Raw genomic sequence first — 21,432 nt, forward strand, 5'->3', positions numbered from 1 at the left:
ACATCGATGGCACATGTTATGTGACATGCCATGCTCTCACAACGAGAACGAGTACGACATGCATCCAGATTGCAAACTTACCCCAGCCAATAATGGCGTACTTCCGAAAACGCAAATTATCACCGGAAAATGTTTGCACTACCAACATATACAGATAGAGACCTGTTGAGGTGAAGGAGAAGAAGAAAACAGAAGAATGAGGAGTTATTACAAGACAGATGCGGCAAAGTCGAACAAGTGATTCCGGTAAAGTAAGACATCAAGGATGTGGAAATGATAAATGGGTGTCTTTAGGGCAGACGAGCATGAAAATGGCTTCAACAGAAGCCGGGTGTATCAACCATGTTAGTATGTACCAAGTCACTTTGCTAATGTTGACACTATACATTCTTGGAACCGGCGTCTTAGCGTTGTGTGGCGTTGTATATTAATTGGACATTGTAAATTAATTCGACTACACGGTGCTGCCTGCCTGCAGGGAAGACACCTACGGATGGGTGAGTAAATTTTCCTCATTTGTTTTAGATAGCTGCAAATGAGCGTTCTGATTGTGGAAACATCTTCGCCTTGGAGTGCAGATGCTATGAAGGTATGCACAGTGCGATCTGATCTTCTTGTACTTTGTTTTTGTTGAATGTTGATATTTTCATTCTAATTGGTTAAGCGTTTTGATTTGCTTGCTACAATTTGCATATTGACAATGTTATTTACAATTCATGAGATTCCAGCAACGGTTCTACGTGAGCTACGGTTAATTAAAGATTCCACATGGATCTCAATTTTACGTCTCTGCCTTCCCCGTGAAGGCGTGTAATAATGTGTAATAATGGGTTAAATGGTAAATCTCTTGCTAATGAAATAGCTAATGAGAGTCGTTACCTGTGAAGCGAAACTTAATTGTAGTTTCGTAACATACGAGCTCAGGTGGTACAATTTGAAATCGATTAGATTAATGCAGGCCTTGATTGCACGGCTGTCAAACTTGTCCAATTATTCTAACCTTCTGGTCTAATTGCTTTGATTCGAATTACCACTGTTTGTTTTCAGTTCATTTTTGCTATTCCCAGCATCCGAATCGAATTGCTTCACGCACCACCACCTCTCGTCATCATGGAACGGCCGAAATTAATTGCTACCTCATTACACTGTCATAAATCCGTGCAAATGGTCCCAAAGGGAGCATCTATAAACGGCGTTGTTTAGCCTTTTTTTCATTCCCCGCCGAACGACTTTTTGGCATATTGTCTGAAAATCGAGCGCCCAGTTTTACCCTATACCGCGTTCTTTGAAGTTTCCTTTCACAGTGCTCGCTTCTGCTGGTGGCGAGTTGTAACTCGAAAACACGACTGTATTATGACGCCTCGTTTGATGCCATCTGGATCATAGTATTTTCATTGGAAATAAAAAACAACAATAACTAAAGTCAATTACGCGGACAGCAAAAATCACTTACGGTCGATGTAGTTTCTCCGTTGATGTTCGGTTTTTTTTGTTGTGCAGAAAAATTTACGACGGTGTTGTTCGTTGTTGTGTTTTTAGGATATGAACAATTAGGTTGGTTTTCAGTTGATCCATGCTCGATAAATTTTATTGGCAGAGCGTCAATAGAGTATTCGATTAAAATGTCTAATTTCGTATTCCCCTGATGTCAAACTTTGCTCCGGTTGGGCGTTGCTACGATATATTAATGAGAGTGACATCTAGATGTGAACCACGCAATCTAATTAATTCAGATGAGTTAGGTTGAGCATCCAGATCTAAGTAGAAAGCACTCAGAAACTGCGTGATGAGTTGAAAGTGGTTACAGACTTTGATGGCAGAGTGATTTTAATGGCACACACAAAACCACACGACGGTAGAATTTAATCAACTTACCTTCCACCAGCATCCAGCAGAAGTTTGTTGTACTGAAGTAATGGAATATTGTGACTAAAAAAATGCACCCTGCTTGTTCCTGTTTCGTTGTCATCTGTACTGATGCAATTCCGATTAAGAAAAAAAGAAACAATCTCAAAAATGCACAAACTTAATCGCTTTATCTTACTAGCAAACTTACCTGTAGAGAGAGTATCAAAATCCAGAGACTGGACGACATTATGTAGGTCAAGAAAAGATTGACATGAATGGTATTTCTGAGACACCGTAGATCCCTGTGGAAAATTGAAACAGATGGATAAAATCGAAAGCAAATTCGCTGCATTGCCATACTTAAAGTAAATTAGCACCGTCACGGCTAACACCAGCGCGCATAAGCTAATAGTGTATCCTACAAAGTAGATGAAAGTCGGCAGCTCGATCGGATCGAAATCCGTTACGGTCGATGGCGCTGCCAGATGATGACAGGCATCGTAGTTGGTGTAATTGTCCCAGGTTCCATCGATGTTACAGTAGCGGGTTGCGTTTTCTAGCATGGAAGGAGAAACAAATTTAATTAATATTCGAAAGCTCTCAAAGTTTAGACCTCGCAATAGGCGGATTCTAATTTTGTTTCCCACCTTTAGTCAAGCTCTTATTTTCTAGGAAGTCTTAGATGTTTGACAAAAATATAACATTTCGAAACTGGATAGGTAGAAAACCCTCATTGCATCAAACGTTAATTAGACGTGAAGTGTACGCGGAATTCCAATATAAAATAATCTGCCTTCTTTCCTGTTTGTTTCGCTATTCGCCAATGGCGATGGTGATGAAATTTTCGCCAATTTATCCATTTTCTTATGTTCAATGAACAACTGTCAAATTTTCTGCGTCGAACAATCCCACAGCGGACCCGCCCAACGTCATTTATGTCATTTCACGCATTTAATCTTGCTTATGGACGGGCAAGTTTCTTGCCTGTTTGTGTCTTGTTCGTTTCACCACCCACTAATTTCTGCCAGGTCATGGTGGCGGCGGTGGTGGGAGTGGACATTAATTAAGCTTCATGAAACACAGTCGTTTTTCGTCAGTGTGTCGTTCATAAACGAATGAAACTGTCGTCCAGCAGTTTATCGCATTGGACCTAACAAACTGAGTGCTCTACATTTTTACGACTGTTGTCGTTTCCGAATAGGTGGAGGTGGGAAAAAACGTAAATAACTTTCATTTTTATGGTCTTTGATTAGTGCAAAGCAGTCATGATTTACCAACTTGGCTTCAAAAAAGCCGTGAACTGATAATTAAACGATTCCTAGAAACAATATGTTGAGAGAAGAAACTCAAATTAAGGCTCGTGAATGCGTCAAAAAGGACACTAGAATGTTCTTACAGTGAAATTTTGTATAATGAGACCATTATTTCGGCCTAACTTGCCCGTTGCCTAAACTTTTCCTCAGAACAAGCCATTTTCCCACCTGCTTGGCAGCCAAATTTCTTTTTCGCTTGAATTGATTTTGTCGTTTGCGGTTCCACCCATTTCATCAGTTTGCCCTTTACAATCGTCCAGGCGTTACCTGGTATCTGAGCTGCGTGCTATTGACTGACCTAGTTACTTGGGGTTATCAGTGGCGCACCACCAAATCGTTTAAGGAGATCTCCTCATCAGTGGCTTAAGCACGTAGGTTTTCTTAGTTTTTTTTTCGAGGTGAAAAAAAATGGCGGGCATGTTAAAAATTTTGCACGGCAGCTCATCGCAATCAACTCAAATGGCGTGCACAATTTTTGCCTCCAAAAACTATGGTGGAATAATTACGTATTTTAACTCTTTTCATAACAAATGTTATTTTGTAGAAAAAGCGTCAGCAGTTTCAAGTCAAGCAAGTAATTTTGAAAACCATGAAAATGGGCTGTTAGGTTTTCATATGGTGAAAAACTAACCTGCAGGTAAACGCTCTACAAAATTACCCATTGGATGTTTGCACTTGCAAACTTGGGTAGAACTAGCTCTATGGTTTGCATTGTATTTTCATCGCTGTTATTTTATCGAAAATTATAATTAATGGCGGCATCTGAAAAGCAGCGGAATGTGGTCAGAATCAATGTTCGCGGAATCCTAGGGCTTTGGTCAGGGATGTGACCATAAAGTTGAATCTGTCCAAGTCTTTCATTCAGAGAGCCAACGACCGGGAGGGATCGCATACGTACAAAGCGCAGAAGGCTCCAAATCGTGACGAACGGCTATGTGCAAGTCTCATTTTCTCATCATGAATGATGAGACATACGTCAAGGCGGACTCCTAGCAACTTTCGGAGGAACTAATGAAGCAGAAAATTTTAAAGTTTGCCATGAAACATATGATTTGGCAAGCGAGACGGAGTGCGCCGTTCGTGACCCCCAAAATAACGGAATTAAGGCTCAAAATACAGGGTTGTTATGAATCAGCCACTACAAAATTATCCTAAGAAGATCAAATCTGAGGAAGGCTTGAGAAAAAAAGTGGGTTTCCTTACAGAAGATGTTGCAGCCAGATGTTATATAAAATTTAATGATGTTTGACACCTTTTATAATGCCTCTTTGAGTTAGGCTTTGAAATTTTCCATAATATTTTCAGATGGCAGTAACAAAATCGATTCTGTAAAGCCGATTGATAACGAAACCCTCTTAACTTACGGACAAAACGCGCCATGAATTTGGGATAATGTACCAATTCAGCAAACTTAAGAGCGAATAACGGATTTTAATTGCGAACGTGTCAGATCAATTCTTATAGCGGCCTAGTGTGAACAAATGTAAATGTGTTTGTTTATATGCTCACCTAATTTGGAAAATTTTTGAAATTTTTTACTCAAAAATAAAGCAGAGTAAAATGATAGTATATCTCGTAGTTAAGATTGATGGTGTTCAATCTTACAATATTTATTGTTTAATTATGTTTTCACTCTTTGTACGAAACTGATTGGTATAACTTAAAGTGATTATTCCTGAAGATAGTAAACAACGTGTGTGTCTATAAATACTGTTAGACTTTAATTGAACTCCCCATAGAATAAACAGTTTTCTCAATTATATCATTACTCACATAAAGCCATATAAGCAATTCCAGACTTTTATGTTTATAGTCGTTTCAAAGAACTGCAGTCAAAAACCTGACCACAATACGAAAAAAATCAGTGTACTATTGATCCTTTTTGCATTCTCTTATACTTACTGCATTGTATATCGGCCATCTTGAATTAATCGCAGCGGCGTAGCAGCGGTGGTGTATTCAGTCATTGTTGCAAGAGCTTGACTTACTGTTTGATCGACCAAGCAGAGCTATAGCAGGTGGTGATTTCAAATATCTCGCTGCCATCCATAGCGGACGGAACATAGAGCGAAAAGCACCTTTCACAGCTTTAGATTTAAGTTCTTTCTACAGGCATGTCCCCAGTTTTGTGAAAACTAAATCCAACCATCCTTTCAAGGATGACCACATATTTTTAAATGAAGTAGTGTCTCATAAACAATCTCTTCAACTATTGCTTCCTTAAGTTTCTAATTCGCCGCATTTCCTTCTTAGACTTTTTGCCGAAATTGTCTGTGGTTGTTAGCGGGCTTTGGGCTTTGGTAAAATAGTAGATGTGTGAACGTGTGGATGATCTGTTTCGATGGGGATTGCTTTGACGTGGTGCCCGTGGTTCTGTAGTTAGCGATGTCGGTCGGCTAGCTCTCCCACAAGGTTGTGATATCGGGTTCGATTCCCGATCAGGTCGAGGACCTTTTCGAGTTGGAAATTTTCTCCAGCACTGGGGCACGGTGTATCGTTATACTTATCCTACAACTAATGTAGCTGATCGAGACCGCATTAGCCCCGATATTGTTGCGATATTGTTGTTTTGACGTAGAATTACGTTTTATGGCAATATCTATAGAGGTACAAACCAAAAAATCAAAGACATCAAGAGCGTTACGAAAATTTTACACTTTCAAACGTTTAAAACTCAATCTGTATGCAACCGATTCTCTTGTTTCTTATAGAAATCGATTGAAAAATCATCTATGCACCCGCCCAAATGCAGAAAGTTGTTGTTTGATTATGCGAACTATTGTACTATTGAAAATTCTCAAGCCTTATTGAAACGCCGAATTCGACCTCTGATGGTCGCTTAATGCTTGCTTGTTTCTAATTCTCTTTGCAATCCCATGATTTGCAGTTTAAATGTGTGGTAATGCCTTGTCAGGTGCATTTTTTGATTGTTTTTTTTTTGTGGTATCTAATTATCTGGTATGTGCAGTAGGCTGCCGCAAGTAGGAGAGTATGGGTTTCTCGTGTGAAGATCCACGCTTAAAAATATTTTTCGCAGTCGAACAAGCGCGTCCTAAAATAATTTACCTGTAATAACAATTGGAAAACCTTGTAACGCTCCCCAAGTAACACGGTTAGTCCTTAATAAGTTTTGGTAATTGATATATGACAAATCTCGTCAGTGGTGCAATAACGAATAAACATATATACAACTCGTTAACAACTCAAACAGCGCAAGGGTGGAGTCAATATAATACATATATTCAACTTTAAATGAATTTTTCACACGAAGTATATAAAACAACTTTATAACGACCGTAACCACCACTCTTACATTGTGCCCACAAATTGTATCCTGTTATTAATAAGTAATAAACAAATTGCACAAATGAAATTTCACTAGGTGATGATTGTTTCTAATACATACAAAACAGGTTACCCACGAAAAAAACATGGCTCTTGATTTTAGGAATTATCACGACAATTTATTGATAGAACAAGGTGTTGGTATATCGATCAAATACGATGAATCGACGTGTGATTTAAGATTTGTCGTGAATATTTGCCTTGTACTACGTTAAAATTCACGCCCTTCGCAAATACCACAATATGATAGTAATCAAAATCATATTTTTGCGAAATTTTGAAATAAAGGAAAAAGTAACAGATGAACTCTGAAGGAATGAGTCTAAAGCAGGTATTAGACGAATTAAATATTTGCTATTTTGAGTACGGATTTTATTTTGTGCAAATAAAATTCGTACCAAAAATAGCGAATATTTGCTTCGTGTAATGTCCGCTTTAGGCATATATTTCCGATAGGATTGTATTATGAAACGTGCCCTTGGCACAGAAAAATTGTGTTGAATATTATTTTAGAACTCCGCTTGCGCTAACAAGGCAGTCATTTTGATTATTCACATTCGGTGAATGGGTACACCAATTGCCCAAAGATTCTGTCCTTTATATAACCACAATCTATCAAGTTTATTTCGAAAAAAATATCGGGAAATAATTGAAAGAAAAAGTACATTGAAACAACACCGATACAAGTATAAGGTGAACTACGAAGTCAGCCGCTATGTACTAATTATTTGAACTTTCTCACTTTTTAAGCGAACAAAACAAAGAGTAAAATCCGCCACAATTTGGAGAAGGAATTCTAAAACCAGTTAGGCAGGGCTATATGAAGCTAATACAATATATCAAAAAAATCACCGTCACCATCTCTATTATTGTAGTTTCGCGGCACCCTTTTTCTTCAGAAAATACTGAATAAAGTGATTTTTTCTCTGGTAAAAACAAGAAACAACTGTTTTCATTAATTTAATGTACGGTAATTTAACCGCACAATCCATAATTTCTTTGCATTAGGTACTAACTAAAAGCACGTGCTGTGTCAAATTAGTTTCAGTTATATTGTGGTGTCGTTAGGCACGTATTATTCATGTTATACTGGCTCACGCTGCGTTCCGTATCAATTGCCAACCTGGAAAATTCAGAAAAACGTCCGCGATTCGAATACCTCTGCCAAAATTTTAATACCAATCCCACTGTCGATTATTTTAAAAAAGATGCTGGCTTGTAGACCGCCCTCATTCATCTTGCAACTTGGATTTTATGGCTGCACTCTCAGGAATTCTATCATGCACGTCACCAATCGCAAAATTCAATTAGGACTGACAAAACAACGTTGTAAGAGAGCGGTTTTAGTACTGTTTCATGTTATTGGTTGCGTAGAAAACGACCTTTTATTGCCATCTAGGTGCCCATTAATCTTAAGCTTTGTCCTTGTAGCTGGTTTTCATGAATTTCGTAGGTTGCAAATCGAAATGTTTCATGATTGTCATAGAATGTTGCTGTTTTTTATTATTTTCGCGGCATTTCGCGGGTTTTTGTGGATTTCGCGGTCGAAGCTAGATTTCGCGGTAATCGCGATTTACCACTGTCCCTAGTTATTAACAATGATCAAAATAATAATAATAAAATCGAAGATCATCAAAAGACATAGCCTCAAATTATCACTATTATAATATACTGTCAACATTCATACTCTGGGTGTTCAAATATTTTATTATAATTTTGAATATTATAACAGTATTTTTGATCTGCATTGTATTTGATGAAGAAGAAATAGTTCACACCATGAAATCAAATTTACAACTGATTCAAAACAGAATCATTTTTTAATTTTGCAACCATTTTTTAGTTTCGTCTCCACTATATGTTTTGCTGTCAAACACATATTCAACACTGTTGTCTCTCTTATATACTCAAGAAAAAGCTGGTTATAAACATGTTGTAAATCAGTTTTAACAGCAATTCGTAATGTATATTCAACTTCAACTTATCATTCCAATTTAAAACATCAATGCGAATGAATTAAAACTTAATGTTTTCTTTGCAACTTATTCATGACTTATTTATATCTTTTTCGTTCTATTTTTTCGTAAAAGATGTTGCAGGTGTAACTTGGGTCCAGCCTGCCGAAACCTATAAACTTACAATATAGTTTGAATCATTCGTGCGAGGGATTAGCAAACATCTCACGGATATTTTTGAATTTCGATTTAACGCTATTATTTTATGATTTTCCCAGCTTTTGGGCGATTATTCGTTTAACTTTTATTCAAAAAAAAAAAAAAATGCAAATCGTGCTGGTCGGCGTGACAATAGTTCATGACAACTAAATTTTTATTTTGCTTGAGCATGTTGTGAATAAACTTCGAACTAAGTTTCTGGACCACGAATGCATGAAACTTTGCCAGTTTTTATACTCAGAAGTTAACCAAGGTTTATTCATTTGACAAGCAAGAGGGAATCGGCGCGGGACGCTGCGTTTCTGCGTCGGTAGAAGAGAATAGGGCGGTCGTACACGATGCTTCTGTGTAACACGTCTTCGACCCGGGTGAGCTTTTTTTTTTATTTTTGCTTATTTTCCGTCAGTTTGGTTCCGCCACTGTTATTCTGCCAATCACAGACGCCCGGGGAGGCGGCTCCACCCAGGACCCTAACTTATGACCCGCTGATTAACGGACCGGCGCCAACGGCTTTACTTCCTCATGCGATGTTAGGCGTGATCCCAGATATTTTTCACCTCAAAAATGTGTCGGCTAGGGTTAAATCTAGACTAGTTAGGTTGGTTGTGGGTGGATCACACCACCCCACAACCATCGACACATATGTCGTCGTTGGGATTCGAGCCCAGGTCACCTGCGTGGTTGCAGAGATGTTACAAACTATGCTAGGCTTTCCGCCGAGCTTTGGTTATCACAATGTAGTGAGAGGTGTACCCAGATATTTGTTCATGTCTCACAGTGATCCTTTAGGTGACGATTACCCGCTCATTTCTTAAGCATATTGCAAACCTGAGTACGCTTCGTCCAATTGATAAATATCGTGATCAATCTAATGACTAATGACGCCGAAGTACTTTCTCGAAGCTGCTCAGGCTTGGTTATTGACAAATATTCAAACACTTGGGATTCTTCAGGCCGTAGATGGTTTTAGCGAGCGTCGTTTGCATAGAATCGCGGTGTGAGCAAGTAAGATATTAATCTTTTGTTTTCGTGTGAGCGAGCTTGGCGCGCAACATTTTTCAAATCCGTCGCTTATCATGGTGACATAACACAAATCTTCCTTTCCGCCGCTGTCTAGGAGATGCAGAGATAAACTCGGCCTCGGTTTGATCGTTTACCCGTAGATTGTTCGCACGTCCCTTTTACATAAGCACGTCGCGAATTGGAATAGGTTTTGTCAGGTCGATATATATCATGATTAACCTGATGACTAATGAATAATTTTCGCTCTCATCACTCGCATAGATTCGCGGTATTTGACAAGAAAGTTGAGTGAGTTGATTTGAGTTGATTAATGAGTTAATAAGTTAATTTCGCGCGCAACATTGTTCGACTTCGTCACTTACCACGGTGTTATAACTTTTCCTTTCCGTCGCAGTCGTAGAGATGCAGAGATAAACTCGGTCTCCGAGAACAACGACTGTTACACCTCCTTCCTTACAACCTCTTTCCTTACCCTAGCGAACGTTAGGACGTAGGTGGTGCCGTTATCAATCTATACAAAGCGGAAGCTACTGAACTGTTATAAAATGAAGCTTAGTTTAGTTCTGACTGTACATATCAATGGTTGCTACTCCGTGATGGGTCCGAGCCACTCAAGATGCACAATAAATCAACTGAAAGAACTACTGGGAGTGGTAATTCCTTCTCACAGTGCATCATTCAATGACCCGATTTTTAATAAAACAATAACGGCGCCGGCCACGTCCTTACAGTCAGGTGGGGAAATCGTCGGTTTCGTGCAACACCGGCACAACTTAAAAGTTTTCCATGTTGAAGTCAAATGATACCAAATATGATTAACTTTTATTTCACAAAGACTTGTTTTAAAATCCACAAAAAAACTGAGTTATAAGTCGATATGTCTTTGAAAGTTTTTAACTTGTTCATAGATTTCTTGTAGACTATAAAGGTAATTTTAAACGCCAACTTTTCAATCCCGTTTCTCTTGGAGCTCTGAACTTCGAGTTATGCCAGTACCGCACGAAGCCTTCAATAAGGAAGGAATGTTAGAATGGGGGACCCGCCAACAGCCATTTATACGATAGCCATACGGACGTTTTCCATACAGACAACTGCCATAAAGATGATTGCCATACAGTACGATGGCCATAATAGACGAAAGCCATAATGTATGTTAGCCATAATAGACGATAGCCATAATATTGCTTAATGTTTCGGCTTATTGCGAAGAGCTACGAAAGTAGACTACAGCGATACGTAGAGATAAAACACGCACAACACTTAGCGGGCCTTGTTGCCAGTCCTCCGCTACTGAATTGTTATACATTGAAGATGGTAAACTAATCCCGAGTAGCCATACACTAGCTCAGATCCAACACGGAGAAGTAAGAAATGTGCAGTTCTCAAGCTCAAGCTATTTTTAAAATTCACCTTTTGTGATAACACGCATGAAATAGTCTCAGGATAGCTAAGGGGCCATCCACATACCACGTGGACAGCTTTGCGGGGGGGGGGGGGGTTAGTTGGCAAATGTCTACGGTCCATACAATTTTTTTAGAATTTATATGGGCAGCTGTCAGAATGAGGGGGAGGGGTCAAAATCGGTAAAAATCTGTCCACGTGGTATGTGGATTGCCCATTAGGAAAACTCGGTTTGAAAAGACCAAAATAGATATAAAATAAAATGAATTTTTTCGCGGCGATTTTTCTCGCAGTTAAAAAACTTTTCGCCAATTTCTAAACTTTCGATATTCTATAAAATTATCGAACAAGTTCGTACATAAAATAAATTGAATCAGAAAAAAATCTAACTTAAGCTTGAATCCAACCGCTTTGAACCACTGCTATCTACGTAAACTACCCTGCGATGCGAATCCAGAGAAAAACCGGGTTGAAATGAATTTGAAAGGAAACGGAAGGCAGCATGGTAAATGCGCTTTTGTTAATCTTCCCTCTCTTGCCTCCACAACCATGTGTAAGTATCAATTGTCATAAAGTTGAGAGCTCCCGCTGGTTGGTGGTAGGACGATTGCTTTTACAATTGACAGCATCGCACAGTCGGCACGCGTTCCGTTCTCTAGTGCCCCCTCCTGCTCTATGGTTTTGTGGCTTTAGCGCAAGAGTGGAAAATTAGCTGAACAATAGCGTAAGTGGCATGGTGCGAAAGGGAAATGAAATGCTTTCGCCAGCCATCTTCGTAAGCGTTGTTGGTGAAAAATTGAACTACGCTCTTTTCAATAAATTTCTATTTAATTTCGCTTTCTGATGATTGTCGAGCTAATTGAATCTATGCGAGCCTACGATCGCTTTTTTCTGTTCCCAGTAAATCTTAAGATTGTTCACGAAGCTTTTGTCGCGTGCAGCTCTATTTCAGCCTGTCGGTCGACTCTGCCAGACGAAGCCACATCGTAGCGAAGCAACAAGAGCCGACCCATCAAATGGAAAAGTAATTTGAATCGTTTTTTGTTTAAAGTGGTGCTCTCTAAAGTGGAAAATTTTTATCTTTACAAATGAAACCAGCCGATAGCCATCTGGCTGACGCCTCTCAGGTTGTAGGAGACAGACGAGCTTCGCCAGACCGTTTTTCCTTCCAGGTAAAATTGATAGCGGGCCTATATTAGCAGAAAGCAGAAAAATTCAGCGGAAAACGGAAATCCCACGGAACGTTATTCCGGATACTGCTGAAGGTGAAGCGTTTAATCTTGTTCGCCTCTTATCAAAAGTGTTTCGATTGGAATTGAAATGTCTATTAAGGGGATTTTTGTTTCATCTCACTTTTCGTAGGTCGACGCCTGCACAAGAGTCTGGTTTGTAGGCGATACTAGAAGGACGTGATCTCTTCAAAACAGGGGTTTTTATGACAGATACAACATTTATAAAAAGGCAAAGGCAACATTCACATTCTATTGTTGGTAGTTTCGAGTGGCGTTGGAGCATCTTTTTGCTTCGAGTACCGCTTTTCGTTAAATGAAGATGTTATTAGATTTCAATCACTACGCTAACCATTTTGCCACACAAACTAAACTCATGCCGGAGGAAGCGCCAAATGAAAATCATATTTCAAAAGAACCTCCGGTGACGACACGTTTACTTCGCACGTCCCCACGGCGAGAGGTGTGAATGGAAACGCACCGAGAAGTACACGAGCGAATCTACTGGTTTCTACATTTCAGCTGCGTGGGTGTGAGACAAGAAAGGATACCGTCAAGAAGCGTTAAGTGAGTTGACGACTCGATAAGTGGTACTGCGAGAGATTTCAGCTGATCGATGACAGCTGTCGCTGGATATGGCGGAATGTTCTTAATGTGTAATTTGTATGTTTGCTGTGAGTTGAATATCGAGTTTGAATGCGGTTTGTTGATTAATCTTCCCGGCAACGTGGTCGAAATGAGACTATTAATTAGATTTATAATTTGCTGTGATACAATTAGGTAAAAATAACAGACACCGATTGTAATTGCCGAAATTGTTTTACTGCATCTCACAGTAGAGAAAGGTACAACGAAACGCTGCATTGTCGGGACCTCCCAAAGTAGAAAAAAACTAGACAATTTGTTTTTGATTATAATAGAAATTACTATGACTGAATCGAAACATTGAAATATTCATATTCAAGAAACTGTTTGTGTTTGTGGAACAGAATCTTAACAGATTAGTAGTGCAGATTTGGAGCACAAAATGTTAACGATGTTTTTTCTTTTTTAATTCCAAATCATGGCGCTATCGACACCGTAATTTTTCTAATCAATCTATGAGAATTGGCAATTCGTCAAAAAATATATTCAAAATCAAATACCAGGTGTTATGGATTTTCATGAATACAACTATAAACAATTTTAAATTTTACTCACGTGTGCTATCGTACTGCACTCCTTTGAACTCGGAAAAGCATGGCAGCACAGCTAGAGTCGCCGGCGGTGTTCGGGGCCAGCAAGACACGGAATCGAAGAACGACGGGCAAGCAGCATCCGTCAGCAGTCCTTCCGATTGCCACTGCATAAGGCATCGTACCTCGGCGGATTCGTTGCTATCCGTCGAAAGGTGAAATCCGTCACCGCTGTCTTCCCTGCTGCTGCTGCTGCCACTGTCACCGGCGCCGAAGTCACTGCCATCCATGTTGGTAAATTCTTTCATTTTATCTATCTTTTCGACTGATACTATTCCACTCTCATAAAAGTTTTGCTTTCACTATCTACACTTGCTACACTGGATGATGACCCAGGAGATAATTTCGATCACCTTTTTTAAACATATTTGTTTGCTAACAATCACTAAAACCGCTGACGTAGAGTAGTTCTTCACAAATCGCCCGCCTCCCACAAAGTCTCGTTACAACATCGGGGAAAAAACCTAACAAAAAGTGTTGTCGCACCTCTACTCTAATCGAAACTGATTCCAACTACGAACGTGCTTGTAGCGAACCCAGGCAGACTCCGCCTGCGGGCGCGCGAGGAAGTTAAGATACGACGACGGTTAGTAGGAGCACGCGCAATTCGGCACGCGCGACAGCAGCGCGGTTCGAAAATTCTGCAGTGCTTAAGGCAGGTAGGCACATTTCACTGAACCGAACCGAACTGCCGCTGGCCGTCGCAAGTCGTTGTAACTGCTTGCTGTTCGTTTTCACATTCAGTTTTTATTTTGTTTACATATTTTAGCGTTTTTTTCTCTTCCACCACGTTTGACACGCCTTGCACCGATCGAACCTAGGGCAATAAAAACTTGAATATATTGTTTCTTTCGATGCTCGCTTCCATTGTTCTACACCAGCACGCAGTCAGCGTGTTGCACTGCAGAATCGTTTCTTCTTTTCCACAAAATAAGATCTATTGAATCGCTCGCTTGTCGCTCACAAAATTGTTCACGGTGGGTTAGAAGCTGGATCCTTTTTCTCATACAACAAAGATAAGCGTTGTCATATCAATTGTTCCAGTAAATTGCAACTTTGTCTCGTAACTCAATAACTCTTTGTGGTTGTAATAGCTATGCCTAATTAAGGAACATAACACCTTTCATCACATCAAAATCAATCTGCATTAAATTTTAAATCAGATCGATTTTTTAATTTCATAAAATTTAATACAAATATAATGCAAAAAAAAGACAAGGTTTGTTATTTACATATTAATGTATAAATAACATTCAGTATAACGACTGAATTTTTGAAATTCAGGACTTTCTGGCCAGAACAACAGTGTGAACACTCGTGAAATCTCTGTTTTGTAGCTCATTTCGGTGTATTTATACAGGGGGTAGACAAAATAATTGAGACAGACAAACTTTTATCAATTCTTAGATGGCCAGAACTTCACTAAAAATGCATCAATTTTGATGAGACTAGTTTTATTTTACTAGAAAACTATCCTAGGCTCCTAGTTTAACTTAAGAACTTGACGTGACCAACCTACACCGGAAATGTTTCAAATTTTAGGAGTGTGTGTGTGTCAAATTGTGCATTTTTGCGACGCTTAGAGCTTTTCTGACATCTTGTTTCTTTTAAGTTTATATAAGCAAAGCAAAGCCTTGGTGCTACATTCCGATTCGGAACCCGACCTTCTGTTTAGTATACACAGATTTCGCAGTCAATTGTTGAGTGTACAGGACAATTGCGGGGCTAGCGCTACGATCCTACTGACACTAACAGTCTCTCCCGAGTAGAAACTCGAACCTACGACAACTGACTTGTGAGGCCAGCATCGAATCTCGAGACTAGCTGAGTGTATATATTGCAATTAAATTAGAATTCATTCCGAGTTCATTGGTACCCAAAGATTGAAAATAAATCCGTCAAAGAACCATCGATACATGAATTATTTAAGTACTATCTGAATGTACCCGGCCTAGCTCATGTATAAAATTCTGCTTTTTCTATAATTTTTTATATTTCCATATATTTTTTCCAACAAATCATTCCAAATAATATTTCTATTTTAGTTATAAACTTGCTTATATACCACCTTTTTCGTTGATTAACAATCGATGCGGAGGCATTCCAACTGGGTCGAGTGAGTTCAATAATTCCGTTGGAAAATGGATTGTCTCATCAGCAACTCGACGGTATCGATTAACTTACAATAAACTCAAATTACACTGAAATTACATAATCAATAGCCTAAGCTCACCTCTGATAGTGAAAATTATTGCTTGCTTTGTCTTCTCGTTTTACTTTTTTGTGTTAACAATATCAAAATCATGCTATGTTCAACTACATCAGTCTTCATAAATTAATTAACAATTTGGAGATACGGGGACTATTTCCACATTTTCCTCAAGTTTTGAATAACTTCCAATGCAGAAAAACAACCCTCACTATACCAAATGTTCGAACACCAATTTTCGGTTTTAGGGAGTCCTAATATCAGGGAGTATTTGAATATTTTTCTTCTTAAATTTTAAAATAGCGTTGGACGCCCGTTGTCATTTTCTGCACTTAGTTCTCTTTCTATAAATATGGACATTATTTAACCATTTTACTAAGTTTTACACAGCTTGACAGAAAGCAGAAATCGCGGAATTGATTTCAAAACAACAATTCAGTATTACGTCTAAGCCTTCTTCTGTATTATAGTAAGTAATTTGCGCCGGACATGAATATTTGGATTCTGGACGTCATCTTGATGTCGAAATTTTATATATTGCAGAGAATATATTCGTTTTTCACAAAATTCTGGCTTCTAAAGGTCATCATGGTTCCGGAAATACCAATGTTTGGAGGTTTGTAAACGTTTTCTACAGTTGTATACAGCTTCCCAGAAACTAAAAGTCACCATCTTTGTTTTAGAAAAACATCGGACATCATATTTCGGTCCCTAGACATCAACTTCTGGCCATGACCGACCGAAGGCATAAAAGTTATCGTACCTTTTCAAAAAATTCCCATAGGCCACTAAAAGACCTGATTTCCTTATAAATTAGGACCCCCTCCCTCATTGATAGCTGTCACTTTTTCTTTTCGACATCATGTTCCGGTCTCTGGAAATCAATTTCCAGTTTCCAGACATGACCAAAGGCCTAAAAACTATTGTATTTATTCAAAAAGTTCATACAGTGCATGAAAAAACTCGATTTTCTGACCAATTAAGACCCCATCCTCCTTTGGGGGTTGCTCCTTCCTCTTCCCAATATTTCTATGACCACTTCCTCTGTATAAAGAACACGTATGCCAAGTTTGGCTAAAATCGGTACAGTCATTCGAGAGTTATGCTAGAACATACATACATACATACAAAACTTTTTTTTAGATAAATAGCTGGATTTTGGGAGCTCTTATTTTATTTGATCGATGCTTTTAACCAAATTTTTATTCGGTAATAGTTGAGGTTCAGCAACTTTTACAAACTTATTTTTCATCCAAAACAATAGATTGGACTCTCCGTTATCAAATTATGCAAGATATATGTCAAGAAATCGTTCCAAAAATGGATCAAAGCAGGTTGGATGTTTTGAAACACTTCTCTAGAAACATTTGCACGACAAACAGACAGACGTCACTACGTTTCAAAAAAGGCCAATATTTGGAAATATATCATCGATTTTCGTATGACGACGTCATTCCGATTCCGAAAATACCCATATTGCCAAGTATATAATTCAATTATTAATTTTCGCAGATTTCCAGAAAGCGGAAGTCGGCAACCCAAGTTTCAAAATATCGTTAGACACCGATAACCGGTTCTTAAGAGTCATTTTTGCTCCGAAAATACCAACATTGGGGGGTTTGTGAGCGTTTTCCACAGTTTTTAATGGCTTCCCAGAAACCGGAAGTCGCCATCTCGGATTGAAAATGGCATCGAACATCATGTTTCGGTCTCTGGACATCAACTTCCGGCCTCCGAATATGACCTAGAACCCGAAAATCATCAAATTTCAATGAAAGGTTTCCATTATGTATGAAAATTTATTACTTTTGATCCCCTCCTTCTTTAAGGGTGACCCCTTCTTCTATCCAATATTTCAATGACCACTTCCTTTGTACAAAGAACACGTATGCCAAGTTTGGTTGAAATCGGTTCAGGCCTTCGAGAGTTATGCAGGAACATACATACATACACACATACAATAGATAGATAAATTGATGATAAAATAACATTCGACCTTTCAAAATAAGTTGTTTCTTTCGCTTGAATATTGAAATTGAATTTGCATAGTTTCAACGTTATCTGGACATAATTCAGCGAAGTGTTCCACTGTCGAGGCTATCAAGCAAAATTGTGTTGCGTGGTATTGAAAATTTTTCTTGAAACGAGTAATTACTTTGATTTCGTATAAAATATATGTTATTGCGGGTTGGCAAATGGCTGGACACGTGTAACTTGAGACCCTAATGCGGCCATTCACCTCTGTCCAGCAACTCCTATCCCAACCTCCACGTGGTGCCGACCGGAATTCGAGTAACCTTAGCGGAGATCGGGTAACCAACCCCCTGGAAACTATGGTCGTATGCTGACTGGGAAGGGAGTCGTACGCGGCTGCATCCCCATAGGGGCGGCGTACAACAGCGTCTGACCCGAAGCGGGCGGCTGAATTATGGAATGCTGTATCCCGCCAGCTACACCTAAGATGGCGGCCCAATCAGCAGGATGTAGGTATCGCGACCCTGGTAAGGTAGCATACCGAAACCTTTATTCAACCACGAACAACGAATTTAGAAATACGGAACGGATCAATCGGCAACGACCTAGGCTACGAACACGGAAAAAGATGAAGGTAAACGATTGGAAATTGGGTACTTTGAACGTCCGAGCTTTCAATGAACCGGCGCGAGCTGGCTTGCTTGCGTGAGAACTACAGCGACAGGGAGTCGAAATCACAACGATTCAGGAGGTTCGGTGGCCAAATTCCGGAGAAATGGAATTCCGTGCAGTGGACCCTATTGCACGCACTTCTTTCAAGTACCACATCTACTACAGTGGCGGCAAAGCAGCAGAACGGGGCGTCGGTTTCGTAGTGCTGGTAAATCAGAAAACAAGAGTCTTCCGGTGGAGGCCTGTAGATGGCCGTATATGCGTGTTGAGGATTAAGGGCAAATTCTTCAACTACAGTTTATTCAACACCTACGCACCGACAAACGACAAATCCGATGAAGTCATAGATGAGTTCTATGACAAGCTTGAGCGAATCTATGACGAGTACCCAAAACACGACGTACAAGTCGTCATCGGAGACGCAAACGCACAGGTTGGGAGGGAGGAATTCTTCCGTCCGGTCATTGGAAGGCATAGCCTCTTCTCGTTAACCAATGAAAACGGCCTAAGGCTGATAAGCTTTGCCGCGGCCAGAGGAATGGCCATATGTAGCTCCTATTTTCCACGTTTGAATATTCGGAAGCACACCTGGAGGCATCCTAATGGAGAAGCCTGCTTCCAGATCGATCACGTACTGATTGACGGTCGGCACTTTCCGGCTGTTACTGATATTAGGTCTTTTCGGGGACCAAACATTGACTCTGACCATTATCTCGTCGTTTGTAAGATCCGCGCACGGTTGTCGAACGTGCTGAAATCTCGCATAGAGGGGACGACGCGTTTCAACATTCAGCGGTTGAAAGCTGATGGCGTGGCAGCAGAATACGCCAGAGAGCTGGATCAACTGATCGCAGAACAGCAGGAGGTAGGAGTGGAAGACATAAATGGGCTGTGGAGCAGTATTCACGGCGCCATCGAAACGACTGCGAGAGAAGTGGTAGGTACGACGCGTGGAAGTCAGCCAAATGGCTGGTTCGATGCCGAGTTCCAGAGAGCAACCGATGAAAAGAACCGTGCCAGGAGCCGCATGCTCACTGCGGCTACGCGTCAGAACAGAAAGAGATACAAAGTGGCAAGAGCTGCCGAAAATAGAACCCACCGTCGGAAGAAGCTCGAGTACGAGGAGCAGGTGTTCGCCAGCGCAGAGGACAGCTATGCTGAAAACGAGCGGCTGTACTATGCGATCCACCAGATAATACTAAGGATCTGGGTGGATGAACAAATGCCGAACGACTGGTTGGAAGGCCTCATATGCCCTATCTATAAGAAGGGCCATCGGTTGGATTGTGGCAACTATCGAGGGATAACGTTGCTCAACTCCGCATATAAAGTGCTCTCCCGTATCCTTTTCTTCAGATTGAGACCGCTAACGGAATCCTTTGTTGGCGAATAGCAGGCTGGTTTTCGACAAGGGCGTTCCACGACGGATCAAATTTTCACCCTGCGACAGATCCTCGATAAGTTCCGGGAGTACAACTTATCGACTCACCATCTGTTTGTGGACTTCAGGGCGGCATACGACTCAGTGAAAAGAAACGAGCTGTGGCAGATCATGCTGGAACACGGTTTCCCAACGAAACTAATAAAGCTGAGTCGTATGACACTGGAGGGATCAAAATCGTGCGTGCGGATAGCTGGCGAGACATCAGCCGCTTTCGTAACGTTGGATGGACTGAAGCAGGGGGATGCGCTCTCCAACCTACTGTTTAACATCGCTCTTGAGGGTGCAGTACGAAGAGCAAACGTCGAAAGAAACGGTACGATCATCACGAAATCTCACATGCTTCTTGGTTTTGCGGACGACGTCGATATCATCGGTATCAACCGTAAGGCCGTGGAGGAGGCTTTCGTACCTTTTAAGAGAGAAGCAGCGAGATTGGGACTTGTCATTAACTCTGCCAAAACGAAGTACATGGTAGCTGGCAGAGAGTGTGGGAGTCCCCGTGGTGTTGGTGCTGAGGTGGAGATAGATGGGGAACGATTTGAAGTGGTTGACGAATTCGTTTATCTTGGTACGCTTGTGACATGTGACAACGTTATGAGCCGTGAAGTGAAACGACGAGTTGCAGCTAAGAACAGGGTTTTCTACGGACTGCGTAACCAGCTAAAGGCCCGTAGTTTGCAAACTCGCACAAAACTAGCGCTGTATAGGACGCTGATACTCCCGGTGGCCCTTTACGGACATGAAGCATGGACGCTGAAGGAAGCTGATCGACGAGTGCTCGGAGTTTTTGAGCGTAAAGCTCTGCGATCGATACTTGGCGGTAAACTGGAAGATGGAGTGTGGCGCAGACGCATGAATCACGAGTTGTACCAGGTATACAAACATGCTGATATAGTGAAGGTAATACAGCGGGGCAGACTTTAGTGGGCTGGACATGTAGCCAGAATGCCTGACGAGAGAGCCGCCAAAACTATCTTCAGCAGAGAACCAGGAAGAGGCCGTCGGCTCCGTGGTAGGCCTCGCACGCGGTGGAAGTAGATGCACGATCTGCTGGTGTACGAGGAGACTGGAGAAAGGCTGCCCAAGACAGAAGAAGCTGGACATCTCTAATTCGTTCGGCCCTAGACCGGTGAACGGTCCGTTAGCCAACAAAGTAAGTAAGTATATGTTATTGCGTAAGCTATTTACTATTCATATTATGCAGCATTTGTTTGCAAGATTGATTTGCGTTCATTTTTAAAACCTTTCGTTACGTATACTAATATAGATCTGTAACAATTTTGACAGCTCTCATGAAGGTACCTTCAGATTTATTACGTATTGGTTTCGTTTCAGATACAACAAAAGGTTTTATATGTAGAACAAACGTTTTCATGGAATGAACTAAAATATATTTTCCGTATGCGTTAATAATTAAGAAGTTCAAAGTACACGAAAAACTGCATAAAGTGATACAAACAGCAGTTATTTTGACAATCTATTTTTATTTAATATAAGCGTTTTGTTGGTCCATTCAATGAACTCGGATCAACTTCAAAATTTCATGGTTTATTTTTGCAGTTAAA

General features: G+C 40.3%; 1 protein-coding gene across 16 annotated transcripts in view; it reads right to left on the reverse strand.

Annotated features, from left to right (window-relative positions):
• Window positions 1-21,432, reverse strand: part of LOC129722291 (diuretic hormone receptor-like) — a 69,897-nt gene that overhangs the window by 15,621 nt on the left and 32,844 nt on the right. For 11 of the 16 annotated variants that reach the window (XR_008727583.1, XR_008727582.1, XR_008727581.1 and 8 more), the window contains 5 exons: window positions 13,534-14,385; window positions 2,209-2,404; window positions 2,057-2,150; window positions 1,876-1,969; window positions 82-162 (listed from right to left, as the gene is read on the reverse strand). Coding sequence is in view for 13 of the 16 variants with exons in the window: in XM_055675621.1 (XP_055531596.1) it covers window positions 82-162; window positions 1,876-1,969; window positions 2,057-2,150; window positions 2,209-2,404; window positions 13,534-13,816 (748 nt within the window). In the remaining 3 variants the exon portion in view is untranslated. The remainder of the gene's footprint in view (window positions 1-81; window positions 163-1,875; window positions 1,970-2,056; window positions 2,151-2,208; window positions 2,405-13,533; window positions 14,386-21,432) is intronic. The other 5 variants (XM_055675623.1, XM_055675620.1, XM_055675627.1 and 2 more) reach the window with 2 other exon arrangements.

The sequence above is a fragment of the Wyeomyia smithii genome, chromosome 2 (genome assembly GCF_029784165.1).
Source record: "Wyeomyia smithii strain HCP4-BCI-WySm-NY-G18 chromosome 2, ASM2978416v1, whole genome shotgun sequence".
Lineage (NCBI taxonomy): Eukaryota > Metazoa > Arthropoda > Insecta > Diptera > Culicidae > Wyeomyia > Wyeomyia smithii.